This window comes from Pan paniscus, chromosome 19 (assembly GCF_029289425.2).
Source record: "Pan paniscus chromosome 19, NHGRI_mPanPan1-v2.0_pri, whole genome shotgun sequence".
Lineage (NCBI taxonomy): Eukaryota > Metazoa > Chordata > Mammalia > Primates > Hominidae > Pan > Pan paniscus.
Genome location: NC_073268.2, coordinates 26162633 through 26185785, shown reverse-complemented (window position 1 = coordinate 26185785; position 23153 = coordinate 26162633). Strand labels below are relative to the sequence as shown.

The 23153-nt window shown below is 49.8% G+C and overlaps 1 protein-coding gene across 4 annotated transcripts in view; it reads right to left on the bottom strand.

The window, feature by feature from the left end:
- Nucleotides 1-956: 956 nt before the first annotated feature.
- Nucleotides 957-23153, bottom strand: part of PIP4K2B (phosphatidylinositol-5-phosphate 4-kinase type 2 beta) — a 35974-nt gene continuing 13777 nt past the window's right edge. For all 4 annotated transcript variants that reach the window (XM_003809843.5, XM_008962136.5, XM_034941980.3 and 1 more), the window contains 9 exons: nucleotides 22093-22190; nucleotides 19511-19607; nucleotides 15715-15867; nucleotides 14646-14792; nucleotides 13596-13634; nucleotides 12950-13063; nucleotides 6284-6542; nucleotides 5706-5809; nucleotides 957-5041 (listed from right to left, as the gene is read on the bottom strand). In XM_003809843.5, coding sequence (XP_003809891.1) covers nucleotides 4961-5041; nucleotides 5706-5809; nucleotides 6284-6542; nucleotides 12950-13063; nucleotides 13596-13634; nucleotides 14646-14792; nucleotides 15715-15867; nucleotides 19511-19607; nucleotides 22093-22190 — 1092 coding nt within the window. In that variant the 3' untranslated portion in view covers nucleotides 957-4960. The remainder of the gene's footprint in view (nucleotides 5042-5705; nucleotides 5810-6283; nucleotides 6543-12949; nucleotides 13064-13595; nucleotides 13635-14645; nucleotides 14793-15714; nucleotides 15868-19510; nucleotides 19608-22092; nucleotides 22191-23153) is intronic.

Here is a 23153-nt window from a genome sequence, read left to right as displayed (position 1 = left end):
CCACCCCTTGAGATTCCAATTGGCCTTTTAGGGGCCTGGGTACCTGCCTTTTCCAGAATTCCCCAAGTGATTCCAGCTTGCAATCTGCAGTACATAGATGGCCTCATAAGCAAGTAGAGTTTGCATAGCAGAGTGGTTCCCAAACGTTAGCCCCCATCACAATCACCTGGAGGGCTCATTAAACGTTTGATTCAGTAGATCTGGGTTGGAACCTGAGAATTTACATTTCTGACTCCCAGGTGCTAATGACACTGCTGGTCCAAGACCACACTTTGAGAACTACTGGGTTTTAAGCTAAATGCCCAGATGCAGTAGATGAGGTGCACAGAGGTGACATGTTCAAAGTTATGTCAGGTGAGTGGCTCCTAGCCAGAGTTCGTTCTACACAGCTGGAGGCGGCGGGGGGGGGGGGGGGTTGTCCATTCTTCCATGTGCATGGTAGTAACAGCTAACAGGCAGATTGGCTCTGGTGCTGTGGTGTTTTGTTTGTTTTTTCCTTAAGAGTCTCATTGTTGCTAGGGCTGGAGTGCTGTGGTGCAATCATGGCTAACTGCAGCCTCAACCTCCCAAGCTCAAGTGATCCTCCTGCCTCAGCCTCCTGAGTAGCTGGGACTACAGACATGTGCCATCGCATCCAGCTAATTCTTGTTTTGTAGAGACGGGGTCTCACTATGTTACCCAGACCGGTACTGAACTTCTGGGCTCAAGTGATCCTCCTGCCTTGGCCTCCCCAAGTACTGGGCGTGAGCCACCAAACCCAGCCAGTGGTGCTGTGCTTTTAACCACTGTTTATTAATTGCATCTGAAAGCGGGATGTCATTGACCATATTCTTTCTCCAAACTCAAGCCATACATTGATTTAGCCGAAGCTGCCTCTAAAGCTAGGACCAAAACTTTTTAATTCTGGGAAGAAAAAAAAAAAGGTTCATTTCCCAAGGACTCACACATAACAGATGTACACAAAGCTTTTTGAGTTTTATTTTTTTCCTCAGGTTGGAGATTCATCGTAACATGCATGCATTTTCAAACAGTAACAGGGTCTCAAACTTTTTTAAAGCAGACGTTAGACAAGCACAGGGGATTGAAAATTCCCATTTAAAAAATGGAAACTGCAGTGGGATATGGAGAAGTCACACACTTGGTGGGGTGGTGGTTTGTCCTGCTTCCCCAAAAGGTGGATATGAACTTCATTCACATTTTTTAATTTCAATGATCTGACCTGATGCTGGGGTGTGCCGAGCAGTACTGCCCCCTCCCCCAAGGGTGTTGGCTCCCACCGCCTCACACAGTGGCTCTGCGCAAGGGCAAGAGGCTCCTGTGGAAACTTCTGCCCTGGGATACTGGCACAAGCTGCCAAGGGACAGCTGAGTCTCCTTTTCCCCATGGGGCACTCTTCATAAGTGGCACATTCTAGAGGAGGGAGAGGGCCATGGTCACTGCCCCCTGCAGATGGCTGGTAGATTGGGGAACAGTTGTCTGAATGGGTTTTCCCTTTCAGGACCTCCTGCCCGCATGACTGCCAGGAAGAGATGAGGCTCCTAGACTTGGGGGGCCACAGGTTTAAGGCCAGAGCTCTGAGTGTTGTTTAAACGCACTGTCCCTTCTAGCCCCCAACACCTTTGAGTAACTCATATGCTGGGGTGCTGCAGTTTTCTCTCCCACCCCGAATTGGTAAAAAGACAACTGGGGGGTAGGACTGGCTACTGCGAAAAGTCCTGGGTCTTTGGTCCACCTCCCCAAGGTATGCCCTGGCAGACCATGAAGACAGGAAAGGCAGGGCAGGAGTGTAGCCTCACACCCTGAGCGCTACCAGCAGGCCTGTTTGAGGCCAAAAGCACAGGCAAGAGAAAGAGTGAAGTAGGGAGAGGGGATAAAGAGCTGCCTGTGGTGGGAACTTAAGAGACTGCCACTGAGAACAGCCACAGGGGCCACTCGTGGCGCCTTCCACAGACCAGCAACCCCTGAGCTAGAGAAAGGAGGAGAGGTGGAGCACTGCTTCAGTCTGCGCCCCTCAGCTGTGGCTTCCCGGCATGCCCTGTGACCCCAAGCCGCAGGGTACAGGAAAGGAGTTTGTGCTGGGGGACTCAAAGACCCAGAAGTTAATTAACAGGAACCAGGGCCAGGGGCCTTCATCTAGAGGTCAGTGGAGTCTCCAGGGCACTCATCACTGTGGCTGGGAGACTACAGTGTCTCGGCTGCAGACTTGTGGAAGAAGAGGGGGAAGGATGGGAGAAGGGGTGACTGGATGCCAGCCAGGAATCCTGGCCTTAGCCCTATCCTGGCCTCGCCTAATCAGCCATGTCGTTATTCTTACACCTTTCTTCTTGGGAGACCCAACATTATTCTGAGATGCCATGAGACTGTTTAGCTTTTCTTCATGGCCCCAGGGAGTGAGGCTGAGGGCAGTCACTTCCCCTCCGATGCCCTCGACTGCCCAGTAAAAGAATGGCGGGACCCAAGGAGGAAAGAGTGGGGGCAGACAACGCTTGGGGGATCAGTCCACTTTCTCTACATTCAAACTGCAGACCAAATAGAATACCATGACAAAAAGAAGAGAAAGGAAACTTGTATAAACCAAGATAAATAGCTTTTAAACATTTGAATGCCAAAAATTGGGGGCCAAACTCAAGGTTTTGAAGATAGCACAGCGAATGACCTTTAAAAAAAAAAATTGAAAATCCACCAAACCACAGCTCAAAATGTTGTGACCCAGTCAACAATACTGTCAGAAAAACAAAAAGCATTTGAAACAGAATGCTACCTCTCAAAATGTAAACAATATACAAAACACACAAACATACACACACACACACAAACTCAATGTTAAACAAGTTAGATACCTGGTAGTCATCTTTAACCAGTAAGAATGTGTTACACTTTCCATACACATTATGGCAACATGATCAGCAGACCAAATGCAGAGAAGCCGGTAGGAGCCCGAGGCCACGGAGGCTGCTGGAAGACAGCTTTCCAAGCTTCAGAGATGCTGCGCCTGACGAGGAGCAGATCCAAACTTCCATTCTTCATTATGACGTGGGGAAATCAAGTCCAAACATTATTCCTACATAATCCCTTTCCCAAGTCAAATTTGTTTTCTCCATGAGCCAGTTGGTTTCAAGTTCCCTAAGTCATGTAGTGGTCTTGCGGCAGTTGTTCAGACCTACCTATGGCCCCTTCCTGGGGCCAAGGCAGTGGTTTGACCCCCATCTGCCTCTTCCAGAAGGTTTCCCATCCAATCCAGCAGCCCCAGTGAAGTCCAAGAATGCCGTCTCCATTCTTTCCTGACCTATATGCTGTGAGTCAGGCACAGAGACAGTGCTGGTTCCTGCTTCGGAAGCTGGGCTTGGCCAGGTTTGGAGGGAGCCACAGGAAACCAATCTATTCATTCAAAATGGTTTCACAAGCGATCTTCACATCTTTGGGGTTATCTACAAGTCTGACCATATCTCATCCCAAATCCCCAGTTCCTGGTTGAGGGGGTGAGAAGATGCAGGAATGTACCTCCCCCAATGCAGAACAGAGCTGTTTCTCTCCTGGCCAGAGCAGCCTGTGGCTCAGTTCTGAGGGCCTGGGTGGCAGGCTCCGAAGGCAGGTGGAACACCTGCAGGAAGCCACTCCTTCCAAAAAAGCCTGTGGGCTGCAGATCTGCTAAAAGTCTAGAGCGGGGCAACAAGGAAAAACAGCCCCAAGGCTGGGGCCAGGTCAAAACCCACATCAAGCCTCCAAACTGGATTTCCTGGATCACATCCTCATGTAACTAGGAAGCCACCTCACATTTGGACACCACACTCTAAGATGGGGGCACCTTGCTGGCTGTAACTCTCCAGGCACAGGGAGACAGATCTCCTACAAGGTCATCCCGGAGCTTAAGGAGGTGTCTCTGCTAAAAAGCACTCCAGGCGCTTGGAGATCTGCCCAGAGCTAAGAGTTCGGCTAGAAGTAAGAGTGCCTGGGAGGAGGTCAGAAGGAAGAAGGAAATAGATCGAGGGCACAGGGCCTCATTTGATACATCAGTTTCTGAGGTTTTCCCAAAGGGAAATAACCATTTAAACATGAGGGTCCTGATAAATCCAAAGGTACTCTAGTTCCTCTTGACCTAGTGGGAGGCAGGCTTTACAGAGAGGACTTCTGAACTCCAGGGGCTAAGAGAGCCTGGGGCTTGGGTGATCATCACAGGGTTCTCTGAGAACCAGGTGTCCGAGAGCCCAGCCGCTTTCCTGCCCCTCACCATCCCATGAGGATGAACTTATTCCCCTCTGAGATCTCTGATTCTGATCTGAGATCTCTGGTGTTGACCTGGTGTATTCCAGACAGGATGGAGGAATAATGCAACAGTTTTCACTTGAATCCAAGGGAAAGGTGGAGGAAGTTGTGCACAATACTCCATAAATTACAAAGTTAATCCAGACAAGAGCAAATGCAGCAGGGCGAGGTGTCTGACCTCTCCAATCTGGCATCCATAGCACTTGGTTCTGGAAGGACCCTTGTGCTGGGTCTACTGGGTATCTCTTTAATTGAAGGGAACTGAGAGCTCGGCAAAGATGGGGAGGGTGGGTAGGCTGATGAAATATGATTATAAATAGCAAACCTGGAGCAATGAAATTTCAGAAACAAAACCCAAATAAACCCACGAAGTCATCTCTAGCCCCAAGGTATCTTAAAAGGTTACAAGGTACCAAAAAGGGAACCCCTTTTTAACCTGGGTGTCAAATGGGGAGAAAAAATCAAGGGTAAGCAGAAGGTGGGGTTACATCCTGTGAGCAGGTGCACACACAGCACATCCCCCTCCTCTTCAGCTAAAGTCTCTTTCGGTGTCACAGGCTGCAGTCTCATTGCTAAAGCCCTCCCAAACCCGACTCTGCTCCCACCCTCCCATCTAGCCCAAATACACCCTTCTCCCTAACTCCCGATCCCCGACCCCATAGCCAGCTCTCTGGCTCTGGCTGAAGGTAGAAGAGAACTACGTCAGGATGTTGGACATAAACTCGTTGAAGCGTTTGGAGTACTGCTCAGGGTTCACAGTCGAGATCTCGGCCCCTGCCTGTAATACACAAGAGGCTGATTCAGGTTGAGTTCCTGTGCCCCAATCAGGAGGCTGCACATGGGGGGAGCCAGGGTATTCAGAAGCCTCTTACTCAGTATCAGAGCTGAATACCACCCCCAACCCCACCAAGACTGAGCAGACCACCTCAGGAAGTGGCATACAAGTCCTGAACTGTCCTGGCCCCACTCCTGTGATTTATAACCCCAGGCCTGCACCGAAGTAGAAGAAAGGCAGTGGGGAGGTGGCAAAGCGGCTCTGGATCTCTGTGGGGGCCACTACATGGAGAACAGGGCTTCAGGCCCACAGGGAAACAGGCCTGTGGGGAGCACTATGGGCATGGAAACAAAGCTATTACTCGCCCTTCAACAAGATGCACAACAGGCCCAGCAGGCCCTGGGGAAAGACACTGGTGGGCTTGGCCCCGAGGGCTGGAGAACTGGGGGATAAACAAATTGGGCCCAGCCTGGCAGGGAGCAGGTGGGTGAAGGCAGGGAACATGGCAAGGCAGGCAGGCTGCTCTTCCAGTCTGCTCTCCTGGGAAGAAGGAGACAGGAGTGTGTTCCTTGGAGCAGGAGGCCTGAGACTGCCCTCCCTGGGGTCTGAGGGTAAGCACAGATGCACCGACCCAGCTGGGTCCTGGATGAAGATGGAGAGGACTCACCCCGTGTTTCACCGTTTTGGCAGCATGTGCAGCTTTCTTCTTCGTATCGTATGGCGTGAGGATATCGATGATGGCCATGAAATACACCTCCTTCTTGGGGGAACCTGGAGGGACAAGGAGAGCAGGGAAGAAGGAAGAGGGGGCAGGAGAAGGGCAGACAGCAGCTGGGCACTGCTACAACCCCCAGACACAAGGCTCAGCTCCATCCTTATCATGTTGGGGCTGAGAAAAGGACCAGCGGAGTCCTTTCCAGCTGTCATAGCTCTTATCTTATTGGAACTTCACAGTCACTCTGTGGGGCTGACAGGACAGTATGAATAAAGTTTGGTTCATCTCATGAACCAGAGCAGAACCACTCTTCAGTCAGCCAGGACAAGCAGGGAAGTATAGGAAAGCCTGGCAGAGAAGGAGCCCCAGGTTCAGGTGGTGACCCTGGATGGGAATCTGGAGGCAGAAAGAGGTCAAAGGCAGCAGTGAATGAGGTGGAGGTCCAGATGCCCCTAGAAGGATCTAAACAATGAGCTGAGGGGGTAGGATGAGGGCAGGGCTGTGCAGAGCAGGCGCAGGCTCTGACTTACTTTCATGGCTTTTCATGGCATAGACATCAACAGAGGGGTCGAATTCCCCAGGACCAAAGAACCGAGGAAAGCTGAGGAGGTTGCCAGGGCTGTCCGGAGGTGTGCCATAGGAGCAGAGTAGGTTGCCGCCCACCCCATCATTCTCACACTCCTCGTCCTCTGCCCGCTCCTCCACCTCCATCTCCTCCTGCTCTGCCCGGTCCACGTCGTGGATGCCCACCAGCAGGCTGTAGTCCATGATCTTCAGCTGTGCCAAGAACTAGGAAGGCCAAGGATGGAAAGACGGAAGGAAGAAGAGGTTACACAGGACATCCCAGTGACATCCAGAAAGGGGGGAAAGGCATTCCTTTCAACTCAATTCTACAAACAGTTTTGAAATTCAACAGAGAGTAAGGCATCAGAGCACCCGCCCTCGCGAGCTCTCTAAGTCTAATGGGGAAGACAGTCATTCAGCAGGGGAAAGGCAGGAGGTCGAGGCTGCAGTGAGCTGTGATCACACCACTGCACTCTAGCTGGGTAACAGAGGGAGATGGTCTCAAAAAAAAAAAAACAAAACAGCAAGGAGCTGTGGGAGTTTACAGTGAGGGGTGAGCAAGACCCTCCCTGAAGAAAGGAGTTGAGGCCAAGGCTGAAGGATGAAGAGGAGTCAGTGAGGCAAGTACTGCAGGTTAAAGATAGAACGAGCACTGCAGGAAGAGGGAACAGCCCATGACGGTTTGGGATCAAGAGAGGCCACGGTGGCTGGGCACGGTGGCTCATGCCTGTAATCCCAGAACTTTGGGAGGCCAATTAAGGAGGATCACTTGAGGCCAGGAGTTTGAGACCAGCCTCAGCAATGTGATGAGACCCCATCTCCACAAAAAAATTTAAAAATTGGCTGGGCGTGGCAGTGCACACCTGTAGTCCTACCTACTTGGGAGGCTCAAGTGGGAGGATCGCGTGAGCCCAGGAATTTGAGGCTGCAGTAAGCTATGACGGCACTATTGCACTCAAGCCTGGGGAACAGAGTGAGACCCTGTCTCTTGTTTTAAAAAAAGAGGCCATGGCCAAGTTTGAGGAAAGAAATAATGAAATGATATACTATGGAAGAGGATGGAGCGATGGATACGACACAACAATATATCTCAGATCAAAATTTCAACCCATTATGAGTCCTAAACCCAATGTAGTGGGCTGGAACTAGGATTTCTTTAAATTAAATGCAGTAGTCCACCCTTATCCACAATGGTTTCAGTTACCTGTGGTCAACTACAGTCCAAAAATATTAAATGGAAAATTCCAGAAATAATCCCTAAGTTTTTAAATAGTGTACCATTCCGAGTAGCATGATAAAATCTTGCTATGTCCCATTCAGTGCTGCCCAGGATGCAGATTATCCCTTTGTCCAGTATACCCACACTGTACGCACTAACGTCCCATTAGTCTTTCAGTAGCTGTCCGTAGCTGTCTTGGTTATCAGTTCACTATAGTTGTATCACAGTGCTTGTATTCAAGTAACCCATATTTGACTTCATTATGACTCCACAGAGCAAGAGTAGTGACGTTGGCAATTCAGATATGCCAAAGAGAAGCCATAAAGTGCTTTCTTTTTTTGAGACAGAGTCTTGCTCTGTCACCAGGCTAGAGTGCACTGGTGCAATCTCGGCTCACTGCAACCTCCACCTCCCAGGTTCAAGTGATTCTCCTGTCTCAGCCTCCCAAGTAGCTGGGACTTCAGGCATGCACCACCACACTCAGCTAATTTTTGTATTTTTAGTAGAGACAGTTTCATCATGTTGGCCAGGCTGGTCTCGAGCTCCTGACCTCAAGTGATCCACCTGCCTCAGCCTCCCAAAAGTGCTGGGATTACAGGTGTGAGCCACTGCACCTGGCCAGCTTTAAGTGAAAAGGTGAAAGCTCTTGACTTAAAAAGAAAATAAATTGCATGCTGAGGTTGCTAAGATCTCCTGTAAGAACAAATCTTCTATCCGTGAAATTGTGAAGAAGGAAAAAAAATTCATGCATAGTATATACAGGGTTCAGTACTATCTGTGGCTTCAGGCATCCACTGGGGATCTTGGAACATGTCCCCTGCTAATAAGGGGGGACTACTGTATAATAAAATAGAATAGAAAATACCAGAATACATGACAGAAAATAAGGGTAGACAGTGTTTCAGTTGTGTGTATCCATTGGGTTGCAAGGTAAAATATACTTCTAACTGGCCTCAGAGACAAAGTCTGAAAAAACTATGTCATCGACTTTTCAGCCCAGGTAAAAATAGAAAAAAAAGGAAAAGGGAACACAAAACCATACAAGAATGGCAGCCAGAACCAACCAATATTCTCAACCCATTCCCTGAAGGTCAAAAGAGGCTGTGTGGTGCTGGGGGAAAGTCCTCCCCTAGCATCATGTGACTCCCCTTGCCAAGCCTTAGTTTTCTCACCTGTATAATGGGTGCTGTGAGCAGGGTGGTGGTTCAAGTCTTTTATCTAGGATTTCAAGACAAAGTATGGAATGATACAGGATGGAAATGGCCAGCTAGCATTCCAGTTTAGCTAATAATGAGGCAAGAGTGCAGTCACCATCATACAGTGGTCACTAGGAGACTGTTAGATTGACCACCATGTTAGGTCCTAACAGAGAACTAGGAGGAGAATCATCATGGAAGCAGAGCAGCTCTATGCACAAGCCCAGAACACAACTAAGGACAAGGAGCCCTAAAGATGGGAGCCCAGCAGGATCTCCTTGGAAGAGGAAGGGAGGGAGGGATGCCACTCTGAGCACTTCCAGACAAAGCCTTCTCAAGGCCCAGGGAGAAGGGGCTAGGGTCCCAGGAAAAAGAAGGTCCATGCACCATGCCCTCCACCCACCTGAGATGCATTGAAAACAAATGCACTGAGTAAACTGCATTAAATTCTTCTCAGAACCACAGTAGGGGGAGAGGGTAGAAAAGGGAGAAGGACAAAGACTCAGGACAAATAATGTCAGATGATGAAAGGCAGAATAAGGAAAGAACATAGTTGGGGGTGACTAAGGAAACGCTTCCTAGCAAAACGAAGTTTATGACACCCATGTTCACAGTAGCATTATTCCCAACAGCTACAAGGTGGAAGCAACCTAAGTGTGATGGCTAATTGTATATGCCAGCTGGACTGGGCCTGAGTGCCCAGACACTTGGTCAAGCATTATTCTGGGTGTGTCTGTGAGGGTTTCTGGGTGAAACGAGCATTGAACTGGTGGACTGAGTAAAGCAGATGGCCCTCCCCAGTGTGGATGGGCATCATCCAATCAGCAGAAGGCCTGAAGAGAAGAAAAAGGATGACCCTCCGGTGAGGAAGAGGGAACTCCTTCTGCCTGGCGGCCTGATGGCCTGTAGAATAAAACCACACCACCAGCTCTCCTGGGCCTCCGGCTTGCTGACTGCAGATCTCCTTGGTATCCATAATCCCATGAACCAATTCCTTAAAATAAATCTCTTAGGGCCGGGCGTGGTGGCTCACACCTGTAATCCCAGCACTTTGGGAGGCCGAGGCAGGCAGATCATGAGGTCAGGAGATCAAGACCATCCTGGCTAACATGGTGAAACCCCGTCTCTACTAAAAATACAAAAAAAACTAGCTGGGCATGGTGGTGGGCACCTGTAGTCCCAGCTACTCAGGAGGCTGAGGCAGGAGAATGGCGTGAACCCGGGAGGCGGAGCTTGCAGTGAGCCAAGATCGCGCCACTGTACTCCAGCCTGGGTGACAGAGCAAGACTCTGTCTCAAAAAAAATAAATAAATAAAATAAAAAATAAATATCTTGGTATAAAGAGATTTACAAAACATCCTATAGGTTTTGTTTCTCTGGAGAACCCCAACTGATATAACAAGTGTCCATTAACTGATGAATAAACAAAATGTAATACATCCATACAATGGAATATTAATCAGTTTTTGTGTGTGTGTGTGTGTTTTTTTGAGATGAGGTCTCGTTCTGTCGCCCAGGCTGGAGTGCAGTGGCATGATCTCGGCTCCCTGCAAGCTCCGTCTCCCGGGTTCATGCCATTCTCCTGCCTCAGCCTCCCGAGTAGCTGGGACTACAGGCGCCCACCACCACCCCTGGCTAATTTTGTTTTTGTATTTTTAGTAGAGACGGGGTTTCACCGTGTTAGCCAGGATGGTCTCGATCTCCTGACCTCGTGATCCACCTGCCTTGGCCTCCCAAAGTGCTGGGATTACAAGCGTGAGCCACCGCGCCTAGCTTTTGTTTTGTTTTGTTATTTAAAGAGATGGGGTCTTACCCTCTAGTTCAGGCTGATGCACAGTGGCATGATCATAGCTCACCACAACCGTAAACTCCTAGGCACAAGGGATCCTCCCACCCAGCCTCCTGAATAGCTAGGACTACAGGCACATGTCACCACACCCAGCTAGTTTTTAATTTTTTGTAGAGACAGGATCTCAGTAAATTGCCCAGGTCTCCAACTTCTGGCCTCAAGCAGTCCTTCTGCCTCAGCCTCCTGAGTTGCTGGGATTACAGGTGTGAGCCACCATGCTCAGCCTTATTCAGCTTTAAAAAGAAATTCTGGCCAGGTGTGGTGGCTCACGCCTGTAATCCCAGCACTCTGGGAGGCCGAGGCAGGCAGATCACCAGGTCAGGAGATCGAAACCATCCTGTTCAACATGGTGAAACCCCGTCTCCACTAAAAAAATACAAAAATTAGCTGGGCATGGCAGCACGCGCCTGTAGTCCCAGCTACTTGGGAGGCTGAAGCAGGAGAATCGCTTGAACCCGGGAGGCGGAGGTTGCAGTGAGCTGAGATCGCACCATTGCACTCCAGCCTGGCAACAGGGCGAGACTCTGTCTCAAAACAAATAAATAAATAATAAAAAGAAAAAAATTCTGACACATGATACAGTATGGATGAACCCTGAAGACATTATGCTAAGCAAAATAAGAGAGTCACAAAAGGACAACTGCTGTTTGCTTCCTTTTTTTTTTTTTATTTTTTGAGATGGAGTTTCGTTCATAACATGTTGCCCAAGCTGGAGGGTCACCGCAACCTCCGCCTCCTGGGTTCAAGCGATTCTCTTGCCTCAGCCTCCCAAGTAGCTGGGATTACAGGCGTGCACCACCATGCCCGGCTAATTTTGTATTTTCAGTAGAGACCGGGTTTCTCCATGTTGGTCAGGCTGGTCTCAAACTCCTGACCTCAGAAGATCCGCCCACCTCAGCCTCCCAAAGTGCTGGGATTACAGGCATGAGCCACCTCGCTTGGCTGTTTGCTTCCTCTTATGTGAAGTTCCTAGAGTAGTCAACTTCATAGGGGCAGAAAATTGAATACTGATTGCCAGGGGTTAGGGAGGGGGAATTGAGAATTAGTATTTAATGGGTATAGTTTCAGCTGGGAAAGATAAAAGTTCAGAGATGAATGGTAGTGCTGGTTGCATAACAATGTGAATATACTTAATGCCACTCAACTATATATCAAAATGGTTAAGGTGCGTGCCTATAGTCCCAGCTACTTGGGAGGCTGAGGTAGGAGAATCACTTGAACCCAGGAGGCGGAGGTTGCAGTGAGCCGAGATCGTGCCACTGCACTGCACTCCAGCCTGGGGACAGAATGAGAATCTCCCAAAAAACAAAACAAAACAAACAAACAAACAAACAAACAAAAACACCTATTATTATATGTATTTTACCACAATTAAAAAAAATTTTTTTTTCCCCAAGTTTGTTTGTAGGATTTGGTTTTAACAAGCAGCCTCTCAATTTATTAAAAGAGAAGGAGACGCTGAGTTATCAAGTGGTCCAGATAACATTTTCACTATTTAGCACCTGTCCTCCCCAGATTACAAACAGAAGTTTGCTAGGTAAGTGGAGAATCAGAGCCAGAGCCAGAGAAGAACCTGATTAGTGGATTTTTGTTTTTTGAGACAGGGTCTTGCTCTGTCACCCAGGCTGGAGCACAGTGGCACGATCACAGCTCATGTTGCCTTGATCTGCCAGGCTCCAGTGATCCTCCTGCCTCACCCTTCCAAGGTGCTGGGATTACAAGAGTAAGCCACCATGCTTAGCCAACTTTTTCGGTTTTTGTTTTGAGACAGTGTCTCGCTCTGTTGCCCAGGCTGGAGTGTAGTGGTGAGACCACAGCTCACTGCAGCCTCATCTCCTGGGCTCAAACAACCCTTTCGCCTCAGCCTCCCAAGTAGCTGGGACTACAGGTGTGTGCCCCTACGCCTGGCTAAATTTTTTAATTTTTAGTAGAGATGAGGTCTTGCTATGTGGCCTAGGCTGGTATTGAACTGCTGAGCTCAAGCGATCCTCCCACCTCAGCCTCCCAAAATGTTGGGGTTACAGGACCTTAATAGCTGGGTTCCTACAGCTCTGATGGCCAGATGCCCTCTCCATTGTAGGGACAACAGCAGAAGGGAGTTTGAAAAAGGTGTTGGAATGAATTAGTGAAAAGGGAAAAGCATTCTAAACTAAATTACAAAGGTCCTACTGGCGCCAACTATGCTCCGTCAGGTGGAATGATCATTTGCACTTGCTTTAGGTGCCCATAAGTGCCCACGCTGCTCAAATCACCACCCTTTTGTCCATACTCCTGGAAAGTACTGAATTCCATTCTTCTTAAGGTTTAAGAGGCGCCTACTCTAGCTTCAGAAGGAGCCTTGCAGGTGAAAATGAAGGGTAGTAAGTACCTCAACGTCCCGCTTCAGTTTCTCCAGGAAGTTCTTTTTACTCTCCTCTCCCACATGCAGCTTCTGCCCTTCATTGAGGAAGTCATTGTCTTTGAATGTTGGCAAGTCCTTGGCCTAGGAGAGCAACAGCAGTTAGGCTGGGTAAGCCCGATTAATTCACCCCAGGGACACCCAACCGTTCTGCTGGGAGCAACTATACAGAAAGGGGAAGGAGGGGTTGTCAGTGTACCGACCCTCAACCTGCTAATCAGCAGTGCAGGAGCCTCTAGTCCCAGGCTTTGGGTGGGCAGGGAGGGCAAATACATGAAAGATGAGGAATGACTAAAGGATTCTTTCCTGTTGAGCCTGGACCAGCTCAGGGCTCAGGCAGCCACTGACTGACTCAGGCTGGACTATGAGATAGAAATGTCTGCCAGCCCAGCAGGACTATGAAGAACGTAGTGAGGGCAGAGGTAAAAGACCAGAGACCAAGGTCTAGGCCTATCACAAGGACAGACAGGTGATTCATGACACACGGCATTTCATGTTGACAGATGGCATGTCTGGGAGCTGGGCTAGGGGCTGAGGTGGGCGAGGGACAGGATGGCCGACAGGAGTTGTTTCTGACTCCAAGCGACCCTTCCATTCCTGCTCAGCACCAGCATACCTTCTCCTTGTCGCTCGCTTCTCTGGCAACCGTAGAACCCTGAAAGGATAAGAGCCATCAGGGGAAGTCAAGCTGAGGCAAAGTTGACTGCATGAGCAAACATGGGAGAGCCAGCAGGTGAACTCAAGTAGGCTTGTTAGAGTCCTAGAGGGGCCAGGAGGCAGCACCTTGTTCATTTACTGTGTCAAGCCCACTTATAGAGCTCTATGTGCAAGACACTTTTTAGGTGCTCAGCAAACAGGACTGCACTGGAGAAGCTCAGTCCCTGCCCTTGAGCTACTTTCCTTCTAACAGGGGAGACAGATATTCAGCAGTGGTTCCACAAGTCATTAGTTCATTCACTACCACGGTGCTCAGTGGTACAGGGAGGAGACAGGACACTCTGAAAGCACATACCACACGGGCCCGGCCTGGGGAGGGACAGTGGCCAGGGCCTACCTACTTCCTGGAAGTAGTATTTGGGCTGAGCTCAGAAGGGTAAGGAGGAAGCAATTAGGTGGGGGAAGGAGGGGGTGGAGAGAGAGAAGGAGACTATTCCAGACAGCAGATGTGAAATCCTGGGAAGAGGAGCACAGGCACTGCAGGAACACAGAGGAAACCAGCCTAGTTGCAGCACAGAGGGAAGGGATGGCGGCATAAGGTGACAGAAGTCAGAAGCCAGGTTCAAGAACACGGAGCACCCTAGTTCACAGCCACAAGTGTGTCCTTCTCAGAGTCTAGAGATGCACTTGTGCTGGCAGTCCATGGGGGCCTGATGGATGCTAAAGTGCATGCGTCAGCACGGCCTCCCTCACTGTGCACATTCCACAGACAGGAACATCAACTGCTGCATAAATATGGCACATTTAGGGCTTAAATAATCTCCTGTTACTGTCATCTGGACTTCAAACTGCCTTTGGTCCACAAGAATCAGGCATATCCACTCCAGAGTTCCCTGTTCATGCCAACACATAGGCTCCAGCTTCCCAATTACATGGAAGTTGGAGTAGTGGCCCCTTCAGGGCTCAGATAGAGGGGAGGCACAGCTCCGGCAAACACAGAGCCCTTTACCTTGAGGTCATACTTGCGATGCACAGTGAGCCGATGGCTGAACACGTTCCTGGTAACCACCATGTAGGTTTCCACACCATCCACGGTCAGGCGGTACATGCCCAGGAACTGTGGCAAAAGCGTGTTACCATGACACTCCACTATAAACTAGAATGGAAAGGAAGAAGAGAGAGGACTAAGGAACAGGCAGTGCCAGGGATGGATGGGGCTCACCCCAGACTAAAATGCTCCCTGGCTCCCTGGGATTCTAACCTCTAGACCAGTAGTTCTCCAGCTGGGTTCTATGAAGTAATAGGGGTTTCTCAGGCTTAAAATGGGCAACAGCCACCTCCAGCCTCCTGTTGGCATGGCAGAGGGAGAAGCAAGCTGAGCAGGTGGCTCAGAGCCCCCGTGGGTTCATATTATTAGTATCTCACCTAAGATTTTGTTTAAAATAGGATTCTACCACAGGAAAATCCCTGATCCACACCTTGCATCTCTTCTGCCAGCCTGATATGGGAATGCCGCAGGGAAGAGACAGGATGCAGAGGCAGGCCAGGGATCCAGCCATCTGGGAGAAGAGAACAGCTCCATATCTAAAGCTCTTATCCATGCCATGCCCCAGGGTTTCTGCCATAACTCCTGAAAGACCAGAAACTCCCTTCGGCCCTTCTCAGGTGCCCCAGAAATGAAGACCCAAGTAGGCTGAGGACAGACACACAGATGGTGCCACGGGGCTCCCTGCCTTCCTCATGGACAGGTTCCAGATGAGTGGAGAGATGGGACGGGAAAAGAAACAAGCCTGCCGAGCTGAGGGGGCCTCTTTCAGAAGAAACGGGGCGGATGCCAGTGCGTGAACACTTTCCAACTGGGACTCAGTGAGCGATGAGCCTTCATGGCTCCTTTTTTCTTTTTTAAAGTAGGCATTTCAGCTCACAGAAATACGGTTGCAGGAGAGTCCCACTGCTTGGTGATCAGAAGCAGCTGCCATTACCAGAGAGGACCAACCCCTCCCTAAGAAGCTCCCCCAGGGCTCTCTTCTCCCTCTTCCAACCCATCCTCTGCAGCCCAGGCTTGGGACTCACCATACCTGGTGGTATTTCTTTAAGATGTTGTGCATCTCCGCCACGTCCTCGCTGGACACAGTCTTGATGACAAAGCGCCGGTCGTAGGTGGTGAGGAAACGCGTGCCACACCGGCCCTGGCTGTCACTGTTGATGGGGGCGCTGCGCGTCACTGAATTCTGATAATCGAGACAAAAGAAGGCTGGGCTTGGCAGGGGAACAGAATTCTGACTTTCGCTGTCTTCCCTCAGGGGCTGGACTGCTTGAAAGCCAACAACACTGAGATAGAGGGACTCCCAGATGGGAGTTTACCCTCCCCTTTCCTCACAGGGTGTTCACATCCCTCCCTAAGTCTTCCTCCAAAGTGACAAGAATTGTTCCTTACCACCTGCCCTTCATCCCAGTCTAGGATGGGAAGAGGACTGACTGTGAAAGTTTCCATCCTGATCCCAGATAGCTATCCTACCAACTAAAATTCTGCCTCTGATGGAGGGGGCTGAGTCTAATCTGGACTCTCACACGCACTATGACCTTGGGTGAGCCATTTAACTTCTCTACCCCTGCATTTCCTCATCAGGAACACAAAGATGCAGACTGAGCTGATTCTCCCAGTCTCTTGGGGGTAGCAAAGATGAAGCTTAGAAAATACTGTCTTCAAGGGGTCTAGCACAAAGAAGCAATGCCCATTCGTCTCTTGTCCCTGGATCTACCCTAATGCTGAAAAACCTTCCCCAAAGCAGGAAGCTGATCCTCATCTCTGAGCCTGACACCTTTCCCCTTGCCTCAACCTCCTGCTTGTCTACGCAAGGCTGGGAGGCAGTTTTGGGGAGCTTTCCTGGCTGTATCCCTGCTCCTCCTCAAGGTCCTACTCCCATTAGGATCAAAGAGCAGTAGAAGCCTTAAGAGGGAGGGTGTGGGAAGGCGTGAGTCAACCAAAGGGATATGTTCACCAAGCAGATGCCAAGGGACCTTTGGGAAGCAAGGGTGAGGGGAGATCCCACGTGTCCCTGTTCCCAAGAAAACATACATGCGGATCATGTCACAGAAATGTCTCCTCTCCAAGATGTTTCCCCATCTCTTAATGAGGATCTTGTTATTATTTTTGTAGAGACAGGGTCTCACTCTGTCACCCAAGCTGGAGTACAGTGGTGAGATCTCAGCTCACTGCAGCCTCTACCTCCTGGGCTCAAGTGATCCTCCCGCCTCAGCCTACCAAGTAGCTGGGACTACAGGTGTGCACCAACATGCCTGGCTTATTTTTGTAGCTTTTGTAGAGATGGAGTTTTGCCATGTTTCCCAGGCTGGTCTAGAACTCCTGAGATCAAGCAATCCTCCTGCCTCAGCCTCCCAAAGTGCTAGGATTACTGGTGTGAGCTACTGTGCCCAGCCTTTTTTTTTTCTTTTAAAGATGGTGTTTTGCTGTCACCCAAACTGGAGTGTAGTGGTGCGATCATAGCTCACTGCAGCCTTGAACTCCTGGGCTCAAGGGATCCTCTCGCCTCGGCCTCCTGAGCAGCTGGGACTATAGGCATGCACCACCATGCCCGGCTGATCAGGATCCTACTCTTTACTTTCCCCTAATACCTCCTCAGAAAACCCTGGTGGAGAAGTGAGGACCACCTTCATGGGGAAAACTAAAGTCAGAGGTGGTAAGCAGCTCTGGGAGTTCCTCAGCAAAGGTGCTAAAGTAGCACCCCAAAAAACAGGCTGTTCCCGTTACAGAAAGGTTGAGTAGACTCTGTGACTGAGCGCCTCTTCCCCCCAGCCTGGCCTTTCTACCATAAGACTTACAGGCTGCAAGCCTAGTTGGGAGGTAGAGGCAGCATCCCCTGACTCTCTAAGTGGCTGGTGGTCCAAGAATATAGGGTCCCCTCCCTGAGCACCATCCTCCCTGCCCTCATTTCAGTCTTGAGCACCGGCATGCGTCCACAAGGCTACTAGGGGCAAAATGCAGACACTGAGAGGATGTGGTTAGACAGCCCAGGGGAGGGAAAGGAACCCCTCACTTGCAACCCCTCACCAAGGAACAATGGAGGGAATCTGTCTGAGCAACTTGGGGTTGCAACAGTGGCAAGAAGTTTCCAGAAAACCTCCAGCCCCAGTCAAGTCATGATTGAGTTCAGGGTTCAATCCTAACAGCAGGCTGGAGGAACCTCCCAGTACCTCTTAGGTGTAGGCACTCCTGGGCATTCAAGCCCAAGGCATCTCCTCCTCCTCTCACAAACCCTCACCCTCTTCTTCGAGATACTTTTCTTTGCATGCAAGCCCTCCAGAGAGGAGGAGAGAGGGGAGGAGACTCCAACCCAAGGCCCATTCTGCTTCTGTGAACTACTCTATCAAAGGGGTGGGGTGGGAGGAACTACAGTGTTAGAAAAGATTTGGGCATCCATTCTAGGTTTCACTGTGCTATACACTAAGTTTCACTGTGCTATGGGGAAAAGTTTTCTCCACAGATGAATGAAAGTCAGCTATATTTCAGGCCAGGTGCGGTGGCTCACGCCTGTAATCCCAGCACTTTGGGAGGCCGAGGCAGGCAGATCACAAGGTCAGGAGTTGGAGACCAGCGTGGCCAACATAGTGAAACCCTGTCTCTACTAAAAAAAAAGAACTGCAAAAAATTAGCCGGGTGTGGTGGTGGGCGCCTGTAATCCCGCTACTCGGGAGGCTGAGGCAGGAGAATCACTTGAACCTGGGAGGCAAAGGTTGCAGTGAGCCGAGATCGCGCCATTGCATTCCAGCCTGGACGACAGGAGTGAAACTCCATCTCAAAAAAAAAAAAAAAAAAAAAAAAAAAAAAGTCAGCTATATTTCTTACAGCTGTAAAGGTGAAGTGGAAAATTCGCCCACCTTCACCACAAGGCTGTCTGCCAAGGAAGAAGATCCAAGGAGATGTGCTAAGAGGAGAAGTGACAGAAACCATGGACTGAGTCAGATTCTAATGTCCCTGACACTGGGATTGATTCCTCCCAACAGGCCAATGGCCTCTACAACACTGTCACCCCCTGAAGGGGGCAGTTGCCCTGGCAGACCAACTCCCCACTCCCACCACCAGGATAGGGCACAAGTTTAGGAGGTGACACTCATACCTGGCAAGAGGTTACACTACCCTTGAAGTCTTCCTTTTCTAATCTATTTCATCTGCTTTAAGAGGCCTCATCTCTCGCTAACAACAATTCTCTCTCTCTTTTTTTTTTTTTGAGACTGAGTTTCACTCTTGTCGCCCAGGCTGGAGTGCAATGGCATGATCTCAGCTCGCTGCAACCTCCGCCTCCCAGGTTCAAGCGATTCTCCTGCCTCAGCCTCCAGAGTAGCTGGGACTATAGGCGCACATCACCATGCCCATCTAATTTTGTATTTTTTAGTAGAGACAGGGTTTCACCATGTTGGCCAGGCTGGTCTCGAACTCCTGACCTCAGGTGACCTACCTGCCTTGGCCTCCCAAAGTGCTGGGATTACAGGCATAAGCCACCATGCCCCACCCAGTTCTCTTTGAAGTCAAACTACGAATGAGAAGGGTTCTTCAGCCTAGACTGGGAATGTCAGACTAAAATAAAGGTGCTTCTGCAGACCCCTCTCCCTCCTGCTGCCCTCCCTCTGAGGGAGAGGAACCTGAGTGTGTGCAGCATCCTCAGAAGCATTTCTAAGGCCCTCGCCCTGCAAGGGGCCCCCAGTGCTGGGGGAGAGACCGCCTGGGCTGGAGCAAGGCATGACAGGGAGACACAGCACAAAAACAGCCAACACGTTTTGATTCTCTACTTGTCCTGTGGCTTCCTGACCCCATTCCATTCCCTAATCCACTGATGTTGCCAGGAGCCTCCATACCTGGTAATCCTGATCATCAATTCCAAACCTCTCCCGAAGGTTTCGGAACACCATGGGGCAATACTCCTTAAACTTAAAGCGGCTGGGCAGGTTCTCCCTAGGGAAAAGCAGAGATATGTCTTTGTGAACTGCCCCTTGCTCATCTTAATTCTATTATTATTATTTTTTTTTGTAATAGAGACAGAGTCTTGCTATGTTGCCCAGACTGGTCTTGAACTCCTGGCTTCAAGCAATCCTCCCACCTCAGCCTCCCAAAGTGCTGGGATTACGGGCATGAGCCACGACACCCAGCCTCATCTATATTCTGACTTCAGAACTCTTCAAAGTGTGGTCCACAGATTGCCTGGATCTGAACATCTGCCATACTTAACATGTAGGTTTCTAGGCTCTTAGGAATTCTGGAGTTGAGTCGAAAAACAAACACTCCAGGTGATTCTGAGCATGTAAAAGTTTAAAAACTTTACATCTTGTATTCACTTTGTAAAAGTAATCCAGCAGTATAGCTGGGACTTGTGCGATTTTCTATGTGTGTGCTGCCCTTCAATAAAACATACATTAAAGAAAAAAACTCTCACCCGCTGGGCCATAAGCCTGAGTGCAGGCTCCACCTCACAAGCACTGTGCTTACTACAGTGGGAAGCTGCATGTGAACATCTGCTGTGAGGTGAAATCAGCCTGAATGCTACAAGGAAAAACCTCTCTCATCAGAGGGCCCCTCTCCTCTGGCCATATTCCTGTGTAAGCATCCTGAAGATGGTCACTTACAGGAAGCCCTGCCCTGGGCTTCCACTGGGACATAGGAAAAGAGTGCCTGAGTTAAAGAGGTCTTCAGTCAACTGAGTGGGACCACAGAGCCCTGTCTGCTGGCTGCTGGCACCAATCTCCACCCTCCCACTCCCTCATCAATACAGACTCCCAGGAGGAAAGAGAATCACCTTGAAATGATGACTCTTACCAATCCTCCATCTTTACAACAGCTATCCTGTTTAGGGACCCCCTTTCAGAAATATGTCCCAGTGACTACTCCAGGATGACAGGCTTTAAGGAAATCAAAAGGAATGTCTTCTTGGAAAGGAAGTGGCCTATCTGCCTTATCTACCCCGTCTTCTAGTAAACAGTACTAGAATCTAATAAATAGCACATACAGGGCTGGGCACGGTGGCTCCTGCCTGTAATCCCAGTACTTTGGGAGGCCGAGGCAGGTGGATCACCCTGACTGAGGTCAGGAGTTCGAGACCAGCCTGGCCAACATGGTGAAACCCCATCTCTACTAAAAATACAAAAAAATTAGCCGGGCGTGGTGGTGAGTGCCTGTAATCCCAGCTACTCGGGAGCCTGAGGCAGCAGAATCACTTGAACCCGGGAGGCAGAGGTTGCAGTGAGCCAAGATCGCGCCACTGCACTACAGCCTGGGCAACAAGAGTGAAACTCTGTCTCAAAACAACACCACCACCAACAACAAAAACACATACACAGTTGTTGGAAGGACAAAAGGAATAAAGATAGAAGAAAATAAGAGATTGGGTTCTCTGCTTTAGGCTAAGATATCAAGGAGGTAGCACCTCACCAGAGGCCATGGACCCTGAAGGGGGTAGTGGTGCAATGCCCACTTCGAGAACCCGGACCTCTGAGTCAGAACAACCTTCTTTCTTCTGGGTCAGAACAACCTTCTTTCTGGTCTCTGAGTTGAGGGCTGCCTCTCCCTCCTTAGGTGGCCACTTAACAGGTGGCAGCTATGGAGACAGACGGCTTCTAGGACAAGATGGTATTACTTACTATGGCAGAGGGAGGTCACTAAGGGATGTTCTCAAGTCAATCTTCTCCTCTGGACTAACAGTCTGGGAATGGTGGGGTGACAGAACCCAGCTAGTGAGGTGGTGGGGACTGTGAGACAATGAAGAATAGAACCAGGATTCACATGCAGAAAGGAGAAAGTGTAAGCAGCAAATAGTCCTGGGGTGGTCCACAGAGGGATGGAAAATCCAGGCCCCAAAGGGCTTAAAGCAGGCCCAAAACTGTGCCAGGTGTGGCGGCCGCTAGTGTTTCCAACAATATCTGAGACAACCTTCAGACACTGGTGCTAATCCAAGAAGCGACAGCAGACAAAAATGGGAAGTGCTACTCTGGATAGTGCCCTCGAGCCCCATGCTCCGCCTGTTGCTCATACACCAGCCAGACAGAAAAGAGCCTGGCGGCATCCCAGACCAAGAACATGCCTGGCAACCTCCTGCCTCAGACTAAGACCAAGATGGGGCCACTGCTACAGCCTCACACTGAATACCTCAGCTCCAGAGCAGCTCACTGCCACCTGAGCTGGCTCTAGATGAATCACCCTGGGCCCAGCCACATGCCCCAAGGGCCACCGGAGGTAGGCTGATAAAAGAGTGAGACGACAATACTAGGATGAGAGGCACATAACGAATGCATTTTCCTAGCCAGTTTGTCAGCTCTGAGATCCAGGTGCTGCTGTCACACCCTGCCAGGTGCTGCCTTGGCTCCCGCCATGCATGAGGCTTCAGAAGCCTCTGACTTGAGGGAAAGGACTGCCCACAAAACCTGAGTCCACTCAGTAGACAACTTACTTATTGAAGAGATGATTGTCCACCTTGATCTTGCTGTAGGCTTTGAAGTCATCTGGCATTAGCATGACAGGAACAGGGACATTGCTCAGCTCATTGATCTGAAAAGCAAGGAGAACGTAAGGCTCTCAGCCAGGAGGCCACCTGCCTCAGAGACACTAAGCGACAATGTGGATGCCACAATCTTGCTAAAAGCATGTCCAAGTTTCCCTCTCTGTCTTTTTTTGTTTTTTTGAGACAGGGTCTCACTCTGTCACCCAGGCTGAAGTGCAGTGGCATGACAATGGCTCATTGCAGCCTTCACCTCCTGGACTCAAGCAATCTGCCCACACCAGCCCCTCAAGTAGCTGGGACTACAGGTCCACATCACCACGCCCAGCTAATTTTTTTATATTGTGTAGAGACAAGGTCTCACTGTCCTGAGCTCAAGCAATCCTCCGGACTTGGCCTCCCAAATTATTGGGATTACAGGTGTCAGCCACCACACCTGGCCCCTCCCTGTCTTTATTTCTGTTCTTCTCTTCAAGTAAGTTCCCAACCTTGTCCTATTTTACCTATTGAAACTCTCCACCTGATAAGGGCCAGCTCAAAAGGCACCTCCTCCATGAAGTTTTCCAAGATTCTCTAGACCATCAGTACCCTTTCCCATCTTGGAATTCCTGAAGTTTTCTTTGTATCTGTCTTCTGGCCATCTCACAGTCTCTCATATTGTAGTTAATGCCTATAAACCTCACCTGCTAGAGTTAAGCTAGGCAATACTATATTATTTATATTTCTTTTTCTTTTTCTTTGAGACGGAGTTTTGCTGTTGTTGCCCAGGCTGGAGTGCAATGGCACGATCTCAGCTCACTGCAATCTCCACCTCCTGGGCTCAAGCGATTCTCCTGCCTCAGCCTCCCAAGTAGCTGGGATTACAGGCATGCACCACCATGTCCAGCTAATTTTTTTTTGTATTTTTAGTAGAGACAGGGTTTCATCATGTTGGTCAGGCTGGTCTTGAACTCTTGACCTCAGGTGATCCACCTGCCCTGGCCTCCCAAAGTGTTGGGATTACAGGCGTGAGC